A 14,944-nucleotide genomic window follows, 5' to 3' on the forward strand; every position below is an offset into this window, starting at 1 on the left:
CTCTGCTCATGTTTCTACACAGAAATATCTGAATATGTCAATAACTTTTTCAGAAGATGATGTTAAACAGCTTTCAAGAAATGCTACTCTAAATGTTTGCTAATTATTTGTTGGTAAAGGGGTAGCTCCATGCTTAATTCTGGTGAAGCATCATTAGTTACCTCCAGTGTTACAGGCAGTTTTGGTTTTATTTGTCAAAAGTTAGACGTATCTGTCTCTGCCTCCACAGCAATACCATGGAATTTAGTTTGAGACACACATAATTGAAAAATGACATTCCTTCCCAGAGACAGTGTCCCTGTTACTCTGGATAATCCACAGACCTCACTCAGACTCTTTCCAACTACCAAGTCATCCCTGTTAGAACTAGGATTAGCTTGCGATAACTGGTTCCATTTTGGGTCTGCTTCCCCCTGGTTCCCCGAGTCTTGACAGCAGTGAATCTATTCAATCTTTCATCTCTCTTGTTACTCTTTTTCTTAGCAAAGAGAAATTTCAGTAACCTTAGCAGGCTTCTCCTTTTCAGCTGATGTCGGCCGACTCTTAATTCCATTCAAATAACTTGAGGAAAGGGCAAATGAAACTCGGCTTTTCAGATCTGTAGATAATCCAGAGTGATGGAAACATTGTTGAGATGTTGTTGCTGTTTTTAATCTATTTTTTCAGCGCTGTAAGCTGCACAAACTGAATTCCATCTGAAGATCTTATGAAACCTGGTCAAATAAAACTACAGCTATCTGCATTGATAATTACTACTTGAGGGAAGAGGGATCTCTTTTTGTAATTTTGGTTGAACAGACCCTTTAAACTGTAGCGTTAAGCTCTGTACGGATTGTATATTGGGTTTTTTATATTGAGTTCTCTGCTTTCTTCCCCTTCAATACCAAATCTCTAGCAGACCTCCAGGTACATATTCTCTATCTGCTTCTAATTCCTCCAAGCAGGTCATATAATTACATGGACTTAAATGGTACATGACTCAATTAGAGGGGAGCAGTAATCCAAACATTGACTAATGGATTTTACTGCCTCTGGAACCACAAACTATAAACCCCATTTGGTGTTCTAGCCTCTTCAGGGCCAGTCTCTCTCTGCTCTCAGCGGCATATAAAATGGGGCTGAGAGAAATGGCACCGTCCATGTACCCTTTATGTCCTGTGGTTTGTTTTAGACTCTGTCATTGTGTAACCACACACAGTCCAACTGTATCCCATCACTAAAATCCCACTAGTCTAGTTTCTGTGGTACCCAGTAAATAAATCTGGTCCCTAATAGCTGGTATAACATTCTGGTCTTCAGTCTAACAGGCTGCTAACTCTCATTCTTTAACACAAGCACATATCCAACTTGAACTTTAACTTTATTAATGCTCTTTAACAGCAACATTTACTATTTTAAAACCATGTTAATGATGAGAATGAATGGAAAAATGTTTCAATTTGAAGCAGGTTATATGACACATCTGACTTCTACTCAACATGAAGTGCTTTTCCTCAGTTTAACAAAATAATGAATCTTAATCAAAATATCCATACAGTATGTGACTAGCGCTGTCAGTTCATTGTAGTTTTTTTTTTTTTTGGAATGTCTTTTTGCTGCATTGTTGTGACTTGCTTTCATCGGCACCCCAGGGTGGCGTCCCAGCTTCAAATACTACAACATGTGGGTTTCTCTTGCTGGAGCTGTGTTGTGCTGTGTGGTGATGTTCGTCATCAACTGGTGGGCTGCTCTCTTCACTAACGTCATTGTCCTGGGTCTCTATATCTATGTCAGCTACAAGAAGCCAGGTGAGTTACACAAACACAGCTCGTTTAGAGCCACTTTGTATGTTAAGTAATTAGAATATTTCTGACATCAAGGCCTTCAGTGGTAGTATGAAAACAGACACTGTAGAGGTGAACGGGCTGAAAGTAACACACAGACTGCACCAATTTTCAAAAAGGTATACCTTTGGTATAATTTGAGAGATGATAGAATCACAAAGCAGCTTAAATACGACAGTATATGATAGTTGAGCAAAATTAATCATGATTCTCCCCACTTCAAATCTCATTTTAGTCATTTTGCTTTATTTATTTTAAACTTGCTAATTTCAAGAAATATAATAATAAAAAAAAGTGAAATCTTTTATTTTAATTCTTTCAGTATTTAAAAAGATCTAAGCTGAATGAAAGCACCAGCCAAGATCAACCAAAGGTGAAAGCACGCTAACAAATCCAAAGCTGTCTTATTTACACATTATTGTCTTGATTGTGTAACTTGTGTTAAAAAATAAATTAAAGTTAAATGCTGTAGATAAAGCACGATATTAACATGAAACACTGAAGGGTTGCTATTAAAATGGTGATAATGAGCTAAATCTTCCTTTTATATTAGTCAATGTGCAGTTTAGAGTCACTGCACCCAGCAGTGTTTGAAGAAATGGCTTCAACACTTAACTGCTCATGATACAACAACTAAATAAGATAGTTCTGATTCTGTTGTAGCAGTAGCATTTACTACCTGCTTCCAGTCTAGTGCTAAGCTAAGCTAGGTCCAGGGTGTACATGACCTTACCTATGACAAAATGATGCTAAGTCTTTAGCCTATAGCTGTATGCTAAGCTAGGCTAAATATGTCCTGGAACTATCGCTGCACTGGATGCACGGAGATGAAATGTGTATTGATGTCCTCATCTGACTGGGTAAGACAGCAAACAATTCTTAAAACGTTGGACTGTTCTTTTACTGAAAAAAGTCTAAATAGTGATAATACAAAAAAAAAACTGTAAACAAATGAGGATGTATTTAGAAAATGTAAATTCAAATATAACTTTCTACATGATACTGGACTGTCAAGTTGTTCCAGTTGAGTCCTGACGAATGCATGACCCCCCCAACACACATCCCGCACCTCTTCAAACACAGAGCTGACCTTGCAGCTCTGAACACACACCTGTGTGCACACTCAGTTTGACATGCAGCTACACACACATACGAGGCCTTCTCACTGCCTGTAACACCACATGGGTCAGCCGGCCTTTGGCCCCAGCAGGGCGACCCGTAAACACACTTCCTAACTCCACTGTGTGTTTCTGCCTGCATGCGTTCCTCCCCTCCAGATGTGAACTGGGGCTCATCAACCCAGGCTCTGACCTACCACCAGGCTCTGACCCACACTCTCCACCTTAGCGGAGTGGAAGACCATATCAAGAACTTCAGGTACCAAACACTACTTACTATAAACAAGCCTGCCATTACAGCTGAACCAGACCCTATCTTAATGAAAAAAATCAGATTGAAAGTGTAGATGATAATATTTTACCTTGTATATTATCCATAGACTAATGTTTTAACACATGAGCAAGTGCTGTAATCACACTACTTACCTCAACTGCAAATGTACATACATACATGTATTATACATGTGCACTCATACAGGGAGCAGGGCCATGTATTATTCCCTGAAATAGTATGGAGCAGTTTTACATGCTATGGCCCTGTGGACAGTTTAGATATGCCTCAGTATGTGTACTGGGTATGATAGTATAATACCTGCGATTTGAGTACCAACGCCAAAGCAATACTTTTTTTCAATACCTTATTTTGGGAAACATTAACACATTTTAACCCTTTGTAATAAAATGTGTCATATATATGCTATATATATAGCATATATATATATATATATATATATATATATATATATATATATGTGTGTGTGTGTGTATGTGTATAGATTATCAAGTAAAAATAATTGGACTGACAGCTGACACACTGCAGTTGCTGTCCAACACAGTTCATAGTGTAAAATACAAACTTCAATAACTCATTTTGTCAGTTTTTTAGCTTGCTTGAGCGTATTAATTAAGCAAGAAGCCGGCGTTATTACTGTATTGACCATGTTCTATGTTTTTATTAGTTAATACTTGCCCATGGAGCATTGGCGTGTTAGTGATAATGTGCTTGGACTGTTCCCATGGCAGCAAACCAAGCAGGAGATTAAGAGACATCTGATGGTGTCTTCAAAATGACTGGTGTGTTCTTCTGAGCTCCTCCATTAAATCCCATGGTGCTTAACATATTTGCTTTGATGTGCGCTACTCTGCTTCTGTTTTTTTTTTTTTTTTTTTTTTGTCCCATGCTAAGAAGGATAGAGGCCACTGTGAAGGTTAGAGAGAAAGTGGCTGCAGATTTCAAAGCCGATAATGCTGTCAGTGTGACTGCAGAAACATGGAAACTACTGTTCATACAGTGCTGACGTGTTGTTGTTCTTGCTTTTGAATGTCTGTATAGACCTCAGTGTATGGTGATGACTGGTTACCCCAACTCTCGTCCCGCTCTACTGGACCTGGTCTCCAGCTTCACTAAGAACGTAGGCCTGATGATCTGTGGTCATGTTCGCACGGTGAGCAGACACTCTGGTGGTGGTGTTGTCTTTTTGTGGTTATTAAAATGTGTTCTGAAAACCCACTAATGGTCCTAAATGACTTCCAATTCAGACAAATATGATATTATTGATGAAAGCATCTGATTAAATACTGCAAATGGTTTTGAAAAGAATCTCTCAGAGAGACTATATGATGTCAACATTTTGACTCCATGTCACACAGTCAACAGTAAATAAAGGACAGGTTCACAATTTTCAAGTTTTTCTTAAAACAACAGTCATGTGTCCATATGCCCTTTTTTCTCTTTACCCTCCTGATACACTAGCCATCATACAGGTATTTGAAGTGCTTTAGTAACTGGTGTTGTGGCCACAAAGGCTGATGTCACAGACTAGCAACCAGACTGAAAGAGAGGCTCAGCTGCACTGTGTGGGCCCCTGGATGGGGTTACACCAGCTATTTGCAAATCCATTACTTAGTGAGTCTGTAAAGTCCTCACTAAGCTCTCAGCAACTACTAGTTGGTGTCAAACTACTGGTTAATTAAGTGGAGTTGCACCACCAAAACACAAGGACTGTCTTACCTGCTACAGATCTGAGTGATGTGTACAACATTTGTACATTCTAAATAACAGACATTACTGGCTCATGAAGTCTATTTTTATTGCCATAATATTAAGTTAATTAAGTAAATTTAAGCCATGTTGTGTTTTTTTTTTTGTTTGTTTTTTTTGCTGGGTTAGGGTTATGGGTTAGGGTTAGGGTTAGGGGTTATGGGTTAGGGTTAGGGTTATGGGTTAGGGGTTATGGGTTAGGGGTTAGGGTTAGGGTTAGGGTTTCACTGTACTTAATATATTTTCATTTACAGTCTAGTCATAATGAAATTGGTTTGGTTTAATTCTGTCATGAAACAACCAACACATAAGACATTTTTCCACATATCCCAGCTAGTTTAGTTTTAAACCTTTGAGGATGTTGGTTGATTGAGGTTATCATTGTTGTCACCAGTTGTTATAGTTGTGACACTGAATGGAGCCTGTACAGTATCATTTGAGGTTACTAACTTATTGAATTTCAGTCTGATTGTCACCTAAAAATAACTTTGTCCATGTTCTGTTTCTTACTCTACCTCTTTTAACTCAAATCAGGCCATACATTCATCAAGCTAGTTACAATGCAGCACTTTGTACAGGCTGAGCCGTACTGGAGGTTGATATTTAAAAATGTAAAAATGAAATCAGCTGATATTCACTTTTAATTCAAACACATAACATCAATGAATATGTTTGATAAGAATTTTTTACATTGTAATTAGGGTTAGTAAGTTTAAACTTCCAACCAGCTACTGATCAGTATTTTGTTGTCTTGCTTGAAGTAATTAATTGTTTATTCATTTAAAGCTATTTTTTCCTTTCAAACATCACACTTGTGTGATTTCTTCCCCGTCTTTGCACAGTCTAACTGTGTTTGAGTCAGCTGACAGCTCAGTAGAGAGCAGAGCAGTGAGGCTCAGTGGTGATACGATTGATGTGTTTGTTCCACTCCCTTATACAGCATGTAAAACGCCTTTTTACAAATCCCTTGCCAGGCATAACTGCTTTACAATGGAAAGGCCATTTTCATTGGATGAATGCAGGCTCTGTGAAGTCCAGCAGCACTCTGGCTCGGTGGAGCACACTGCCCTCCACAAGTAGCCTCTGATCCGCCCTCCTGCCTGCTTCCATTGCTTCCATTAGGACTGAGAGAGAGCTCAGCACAAGTTAAATGGTGCAAACATTCCCTTCTAATGGCATTACAGTTTCCTGGCTGAAGAGAAGTGTTGTGAGCTCTTTTCTTCAGAAACAAACAAACTCCCTGATGAGGAGATTCAGAGCAGGGTTTGTTCCACAGGCTAAACTCACTCTGTGATTATTTCTGATTAAATTAGACATCCTGTGATTTTTGACCTTGGGAACCTACACAAGAATTTGCCTTTGGGGTCATTCTCGGAAATTGTTCTGAATATCCAACTCTGATAAATAAAAGGCTGGTGGATTTGATGGTATTTGGTGTGTGTGTGTGTGTGTGTGTCTCTCCACAGGGCTACAGAAGGCCAAACTTCAAAGATCTGGCAACAGACCAGGCCCGATACCAGCGCTGGCTGCTGAAGAATGAGACCAAAGCCTTCTACACGCCGGTGTTTGCCGAGGACATGAGGCAGGGCTCCCAGTACCTGCTCCAGGTAGGAGCACCTCACTGCTACAGTGGTGCTAGAAATGAGATCTCAAATGGATTTTTAGCCCCTGTGGCTGTGGAGGATATCACTGAGTAAACGGCAAACAAGTGCACTGAGATAAGTCTGACGTCTAAGTGCAAAGATAAATTCCCAGAAGCTTCTCATTGACTCATGAAACAAGTGCCAGCAAGTACCAACAGCCAGTGTTGTTGGCTCAGTGCAATCTGTAAGTGTTTGTTGCTGTTAATAAGCACATGCTCCTAATGGTACATTTCTCACAGTTGTTCAAAACCGGTGCCAACGAGAAACGTTTGAAATCAGTTTATTGAATTTAAGGGGCCTTAATTTGTCTCATATGATCTCAATACATGTAAAATCTAATTATCATTATTTGTTCAACCCACTATCTCCATTAGCCTGCATATGATCAGGCAAAAAAAAACAACAGAGGAGAGATTCCCTGCTGCTCCAAGCTCATTGGTTTTATACTTTCTTGTTTTGTTTAAGTTTCTTTTTTTAAAAAAAAAAAAAAAGATTAAGGATCATGTCACCCAGTGCAACAGTGTGACTCATGTGTTTTTAATAGTTTTTGGACAATAATGGAGATCTACGGCACAAAGGAATAAGATAGATAAGCTTTGGATACACAGGTAATACTTGTTAAGAGGATACATTCACATGAAATTTGTTGACAAGAAGAAAATATAGAATATCAGAGTCTTTAGTCCTAAATATGGTGTTAACATCTGAAAGTAAGTTGTGGAAGATTTCAACTTTTTTTGATGTCCTGGTATGTCTGGTGAGAAATGAAGTTTACAGACTATATCCTGTTTCTTCTATTTTCTCATGTTTTTAAATTTATACTTTAAGTTCAATTGGCACTAGAAGTAATGAGGTAGTGCTCACAGGGGTGAGTCATACTCATACATGCTACCAAAGTTTCCATCTCAAGTGTTAATGCTGAAAGTGATAAACAGTGTGAGAGTGAATGAATTGACTCTAGTGAGAATATTCCCTTAGAGTACTCGCAATGAATGTCTCCATTCGTCTCCATTTCTGCTCTAGAACGACAGTGTCAGTGATTGTTTGGAAGTAGCTAGCCTTTAAGAGATGACTTAGGGTGTGAATTCATAGGATTTTGATTCTGATCCTTCTTCCCTCTCAAGGCTGCAGGTCTGGGTCGCCTCAAGCCCAACACCCTGGTGCTGGGCTTCAAGAACGACTGGAGGGACGGCGACATGATGAATGTGGAGACTTACATCAGTATGATCCAGTAGGTCCAGCTGTTTCATAACATATCATAAAGACTGACTGGAAAGACTCAGCAGTCACCTCATTGTAACACACATGTGCAGTTTTAAATTCTCTACTACAGTTAAAAAAGCAAACACTGAATAAGACCTTTATTTCAATGTAACCTTACATTTCAAAGATTAGTGCCTCCGGTATTACTGCTTGCAGCTTTCTCGAGAACCGCTCGTCCAAACAACTTCACACTCGACACTGCACTTCCTTGGGTCGACAGCAATACAGCTGTGAAGTTGATCAGATGAGCGATTGTCAAGAAAAGCAAAGAACAGACAGACATACATAGAGACTCCTTCCTTTATTGTTTGATGTAAAATATACGGCATGTCTCTGCCTAACATTATTTACTGAGACAACTTCTTATCTTCAGTCAGACTGTCTTATGGATCACGTTAAGGTGTCATTTCATCACATCTTCTAGAATACCGCTTTGATGCAACAGTGAAGCAGCTTTTACAGATGCTGTGACTTTCAAATTTTTCTGGTGCATGAATACTTAATGAAGACTTTCTTTTGATAGTAACACTTAAATTTGTGGGCTGCAGGATGCAGGAAGGCACATTTTCTGAGAGATAGTCTATAAATGACTCAGTCTCCCTAGATCCATGGATGCATAGCAACTCTGACTCTGAAAAGCAATGTGATAGAACATGAGGTAACATAGTCAGACACACACACACACACACACACACACACACACACAGGCCCATTAATGAATTAAATGTATCACTCTTGTGTACATATAGACAGTAGGAAGTGTGTCGCCTCATGCAAAAATGTATTTAGGAATATTCACCACGTAAACACAATAAATAGTTAAACAGTATAAGCTTAAAAAAGCATGAAGTTTGTTAATATCAGATTATGTCATTAACAGATTATTCTTGCACAGACACTACAGCCTTAGTCAGTATCCTGAACTGTCCTCATTCTGTAGTACAGTAAGATCAGGATCAACCGTGCACGCGCACACACACACACTGTATGTACTGGTAGTAACAGGAATACAGTGTTTGTCCATGTGAAATCCTGTTTACCTGCTTAACCCTGAATCAGTCATGTGAGACTGTGAGTGAAGGACTTAAAGCTGAATGAGTTCCTGATTGTAAAGTGTGGGGATTATCATGGCATTAGAACTGAAGGTCAGAGATGGTTTGGCCTGACAATATTAAAATCACAGCTAATGCGCTCAGCAATGTGCCCTTTACTTTCCATCCGGTAAGTAGCTGCAGCAGCAATAACACACCACAAGGTTCAAACTGCAGGACTGACAATGTTGTTTGAACCTGCCGTTTGTTGTGTGCAGTTCTGGCAGCAGAGCTTATTTGTCTTCCTGTTTAAATGCTCCATATCTCTGTTTAACTGAGCATGTCACGCTTCAGTCTGTCCACTGCTGATGGGAATCTTTTATTTATGCATTTTTTCCCCCTCGCAGCGATTCCTTTGACTTCCAGTTTGGGGCTGTTATTCTGAGACTGCAAGAGGGACTGGATGTGTCCCATATCCAAGGACAAGGTACCAGACATGCTTACACACAACATGCTTTCAGAGAAGGGTTATGGTTGAAATCAATATGATTTTGTCAAAAGTAAACAGTGAGACAGTATGGTGCATGTATCCAAAATCACATAAAATAGTCAAGTTGTATTTTGTTCCTCCCACATGAATTAAATCTTACTTTACATGTGTAAATTCTTAAACCTGATCTTCAAGTGATGACTGAGTTTATAATAATAACATGGACAGATTAAAAACTGAGGTACTTCAGAATTTTAGTATCACACTTCCAGAAAGTTGAGGGACTCATGAAAGACAAGTTAAAAAAAGAAAGGTCAGTGTCAAAGCAGCAGATGCCAAAAAGTTATTTCCCACACTTCCCATCATGCAGCTTCTTTTGTTGATGTCAACTCAGCCTGAGCTTGGAGACTACAAATTTGTAACTGACAGCCTGTGTCATAAACTTGGTGGTATAAAGCTTTAAACACAGGGATGTTATCACGCAGGAAGAGTCTAATAAAGAGATGGTATTGAGTTGCATTATGGGAAATGTAGGATCCAACGTTGTTGAGGTTTGTAGCATACCAGGGGTTATAAATCAGGATATCTCCTTCTCTGCTGCTTTGTTTTTGATCATTCTTTTTTTTTAATCTGTCTCTTGTTAGTCCCCCAACTTTATGGAATTGCAATACTTAATCAGTGAATTATCCCATTAATTCAGAACAGATGCTGCTTTTCTACACGTCACTTTAGTGCCTCGTGTTTGAAGTTTCATTTCCTTTTTTCCACTTGTTTTCTTCCATTATTTCCCCCCTCACTCTCACACTGCATAAACCATTCTAATTCCACCTTATTTTCTCTCCCTCTTCGCTTTTCATCTCACTCCATTTCCTCCCAGATGAGTTGCTGTCTTCCCAGGAGAAATCTTCAGGGATGAAAGATGTGATCGTGTCCATAGACACCAGCAAAGACTCTGACGGCGATTCGTCCAAGCTGTCCTCCAAGGCTACCAGCCTCCAGAACAGTCCAGCTATACAGAAAGGTCAGCCAGCCTCAGTATGAATGTCTCCACATTCATCTCACTTACCTTGTTATTTATTTCCATTTGATCTGCCAGGCAGACTTTGGGAGAAGGTTGTTGTTTACAGTGACACTCTGGCAGAAAAGCGGGGGAATAGAAAACTTCTGATTTATAAAGTTATATCTTTTAAAAAAAATAAATGTATTAAAGCCATTAAGGCTGGTACATAGCATATATGTCTTATTAATGTATTATTCACAACATCTACATGGTTTTAGCTGTGTATGTGTGTTTATGTTGCTCAAACACCATTCCAGGTCATGACAGAAGGAATGCTTTTCCTCCAGGAAATCAGTTTAACACCATTCTCAGAGATCCTTCTTAATCCATCAATAGCTCCCCTTATTCTCCCTCTACACACACACACACACACACACACACACACACACACACACACACACACACACACACACAAGCTGCCCTGACAGGAAGTCGCCTCAGTGACCCATGACCCCAGTCGTCCCACTGGGCCCAGTTTGTTAGTCTACAGATGTCTTGAGCCACACTGTGTGTGTGTGTGTGTGTGTGTGTGTGTATGAGAGAGAGAGAGAGAGAGAGAGAGAGATAGATCACCATCAGTGTTGTGTTTAAGTGCCACCCACTCAACTCTGAGCTAGCAAACCACAGAACTGTTCCCAGATTGTGGGAACTGTAGTACCAAACATTCCCAACTACAGCCTGAGCACCAGGCCTCATCCACTCTGTATCCATGCAGTCTCATATCAGTGTTTTCTGCTCATATTCTCTTAAAAAATGACATATGAGCATATTCTGTTTAATTAAATTGGATACTAAAGCCATTAATTGGTCTAAAATTGGTTATTTGGTATCAACTTACTACCTTAATAGTCAGATTGTAGCTGAACCAGGCCTTACATTACAGACAGCTCTTTATTTCCATCATTTTGAAAGCGTATTGTATCATATTTTAGAGAGAAGCCTTCCATGTTGTCTTGATAAATCAGTCAAATGTTCAGTTACACAACATCAGTATGACATGAGTCATATTCATACTCACACTGTTGTCATTTACTCATGAATTCAATCACATTTACTTCACTGTTTGTTATGGTTGTTCAGTTACTGTCAATGGATACAACACTTCTGATGTTTCATATTAAAAGCATTGCAGCTGCCCACATGGCATCATTCTTCTCTTTCCTGATAGACTTTTAATGTGAAAGAGTTTTTTAGCTTAACAGTGATGGAGAAAATGACAAAACTGGAAACTGGAGATGTAAATGATACTGGATTGACTGTGTTGATGGAGTTACCAGGGAGTAATATAGTGGTGTGCATGTCTTTTAGTCCATTTAATACACATTATGTTGCTAGTGTTAATTCAGTGTGTACCCAAATTGAGACGGCCCCACACATTGTAAACATGTTGGCCTTTTTGAAGAGGTAAGAAAGTGAAGATGAATAATCCTCTTAGTCTCAGCCAAAGCTCCTACCTGAGCCTTTATTAAGACAGAACCTTCGCCTTTGTGGAGTTCATTTCCATTCAGAATCACCCTCCTCACTGTGTGAGATTTTTCATTTTAATCCAAGCGTAGTCTCAGAGGAGAAGTCCAGCTCTGAGAATTAGAACTGATTCATGCGTATTTAATGGTCTCACATGTCCACCGATGTTGCTTACTGAATGTCCAGTTGAAGCCAGTTTGATTTAACTAGACAGTCCTGGCTCAAAGCTGCTGCTTTTTATTGTTCAGGTCAGGCCTGAGAAATTTCCAGAAATCAAGAAGAAAATTTTGAGCCTTGTGTTAAAACTCCTGCCAGTGGAAAAGCTTCACTTAAGGTTCATGTTTTTTCCATGACCCTGTTAGCATGAAGCTACTGTAGCTCACAGCTAGCTGTTCGATATATTTCATGTTTTTTTACAACTGTACGTTTTGTGTTGTACTTAACTTCATCTTGATTCATGATTGTAAGTCAATGGCACATCAAATCAACATTTCACTTATATCACTTATTATTATTTTTTTCTCTCCTTTTGTCTCACATTTCCCAGATGAGGACGATGATGGCAAAGCTACAACACAGCCCCTGTTGAAAAAAGGCAGGAGATCCACTTTATCGGGTTGCCTTAAAACCTTTCTCTACCTTTCTCTGACTCATGCCTTCTAGTCTTAGTTCTATCTTTCTCCATTTCTCCCTTTTGTTCTCTTTTGTGCACTCCTTCTCCTCTCTTCCCTCATGCTCTCTTCTCTCTTCCTGTCACTTCATCTTTCACAGTATATTTTGAATTCCTCTTGTATTAACATACTGTCCTGCACCCTGCTGTCTCTGTCTTGTGTCTGTCCCCGTGTTTCTGTCCCCGGCTAGCTACTTGGCTTTGGGGGAATAACACTTTGTCTTTTCCTCTCTTTTCTCCTGCTATCCTGTTAACGGTCTCCAGCTTGTAGCTCAAGCCCAGTCTCTGAAGGTGTATGTGATAGTGCCTTTAACTCAGTCCAAGTCTGGAGTATTTAATGTTGTGAGTGTGCCAACATTTCAATTTCCTCCAAACTCGTCATCAGTCTCTCACGCCTGCTGCTTCTTCTCTCTCTCTGGAGGTGACAGTTTGTGGTGTAGCTTTCTTTTGCAGGATGAAAACTCCTCTCCTGTTTTCATGTTTCCAGCCCTGTCCAGCTAACTCCTGAGCTTCTCACAGCTTCTCTCCCTGTTTGTTTGCTGTTGAATATTAGTAGTGTTTCCCCTTTTGTTCATTAAGCCAGAATCCAAGAAATCCCCAAGACATTAGAAAAAATAGTACCTATATCAAAACTTTAAAGAGAGTCAATCTTCCTCTTACAAACAAAGTAAAGTTTGATTTATCATGATACTGTCATTGACACTTGAGCTACAGTTGCTGTTGTTCAGTAAAAGTTACATAGACGCTCCTTCAATGAGCAGATCAGTGGTGCTGCATGTTTTCAGGCTTCACATTATTGAAGATCAGTTTCCAAAGCATACTTTAATTTGAATGTTGATTTTCTAACTTCAAGGCAGCTCTTGCTGTCCGTTCATCTGAGTGCACAATGAATATTAAAGGGGAGTACTACTGTGTATGTGATAAAAGTCGTATGAAACTTTTTGTATCTCCAAAGGGAGCTGTGTGAAATCTGATAAGATAGTTAGAGAGAAGTTAGAAAGTTAGAAAGAATTGAGGTCAGCAGAGCTCTGCTGGAGGCTCGCAGCTCCAGGCTACATTAGCCACTAAAGCATAACACACCTGATGAATGGATCAAAAATGATATAACATTCTATATTTCATTCAATTTAAAGTCCTTTTATTTGTTTCCTGGCAGTTTGAAACAAGCTTGTATGCAAACATAAAACCCATAAAATCACAGCCAAGAATTCATTCTTATGCATAAACACAATAGAAAAATACAAAATGTATTCAAAACTGAGATTAAAACTGTTTGTATACAAAAGTTAAAAGCAGTGGCCAAGCCATAGTTTTCTAATAGTGAAGACACATTGTGTCTTTATTTATATAGCACTTATCAAACAAATATTGAATCTACAAAAGGTCACTCATTAATCAAAAAACAGAATTGACAGATTAATAATTGTAATTCATCTCACCTCTAAAACTCAACTTGCCCCCCTAAACCTTGAAGAATGCAGCAGGTTTATTATTCACATTGATCCAAAAACCTCTGGTATGCTTTGGAAATTTCAAACTGAATGAAAATGAACAATTTCTTTAGCAAGGTGCAAGTTTTCTAAAACATGCAAACACCACTTCAAGACCTACAGACACCACAGACACCACAGACACCACAGACACCACAGACACCACAGACACCACAGACACCACAGACACCACAGACACTACAGCCCTGAAACTATCCACAACTCACAGACCTACAGGGGAAACACTGCTTGCAGCTGCAGTGTAATTTTACTTTATTCAAACTGTTTGATATGTTTAAAGTTTCTAACCATCACACCTATTTCAAAAGCACAATAGCTGAACTTTCATACATCCTACAGACACAGTTAACAGTCCACAGAGCCACACACACACTACATAGATGTCTGCTCAACTGCTAACAGGCCAGCAAATGACTGGATAGTGAAAGCTGTTTTATGTTGCATCTAAATGAGCTTTTCTTCTGTTTTCTCTGTGTGTGTGTGTGTGTGATTGTGTGTTTGTGGCAACCATCCCTGCAGACAAAAAGAGCCCGACCGTACCGCTGAACGTATCCGACCAGAGGCTGCTGGAGGCCAGCCAGCAGTTCCGGAAGAAACAAGGGAAGGGCACAGTGGACGTCTGGTGGCTGTTTGATGATGGAGGTGAGGCTGGGAGAAAGAGAAGTATCTCAGATTTTGGTAGATTAGCACAATGGTGAAATCTTTCTTTGTTTTTTTTTGAATTATGTGATATAAATCTCAAAATGATTGTCTTGTAATTATTAGATACAAATCAATCAGCAGTTTTAGGCAGTGACCTCGTGTAGGATCCTAGTGTCCTGAGGGTAGAA

At 39.4% G+C, this 14,944-nt stretch overlaps 1 protein-coding gene across 1 annotated transcript in view; it reads left to right on the top strand.

The window, feature by feature from the left end:
* Nucleotides 1-14,944, top strand: part of slc12a2 (solute carrier family 12 member 2) — a 72,234-nt gene that overhangs the window by 44,352 nt on the left and 12,938 nt on the right. Inside the window, exons 14-22 of the mRNA XM_042394384.1 lie at nucleotides 1,632-1,787; nucleotides 3,101-3,200; nucleotides 4,275-4,386; nucleotides 6,449-6,589; nucleotides 7,750-7,856; nucleotides 9,327-9,406; nucleotides 10,287-10,430; nucleotides 12,481-12,528; nucleotides 14,634-14,756. Coding sequence (XP_042250318.1) covers nucleotides 1,632-1,787; nucleotides 3,101-3,200; nucleotides 4,275-4,386; nucleotides 6,449-6,589; nucleotides 7,750-7,856; nucleotides 9,327-9,406; nucleotides 10,287-10,430; nucleotides 12,481-12,528; nucleotides 14,634-14,756 — 1,011 coding nt within the window. The remainder of the gene's footprint in view (nucleotides 1-1,631; nucleotides 1,788-3,100; nucleotides 3,201-4,274; nucleotides 4,387-6,448; nucleotides 6,590-7,749; nucleotides 7,857-9,326; nucleotides 9,407-10,286; nucleotides 10,431-12,480; nucleotides 12,529-14,633; nucleotides 14,757-14,944) is intronic.

The sequence above is a fragment of the Thunnus maccoyii genome, chromosome 19, assembly GCF_910596095.1.
Source record: "Thunnus maccoyii chromosome 19, fThuMac1.1, whole genome shotgun sequence".
Lineage (NCBI taxonomy): Eukaryota > Metazoa > Chordata > Actinopteri > Scombriformes > Scombridae > Thunnus > Thunnus maccoyii.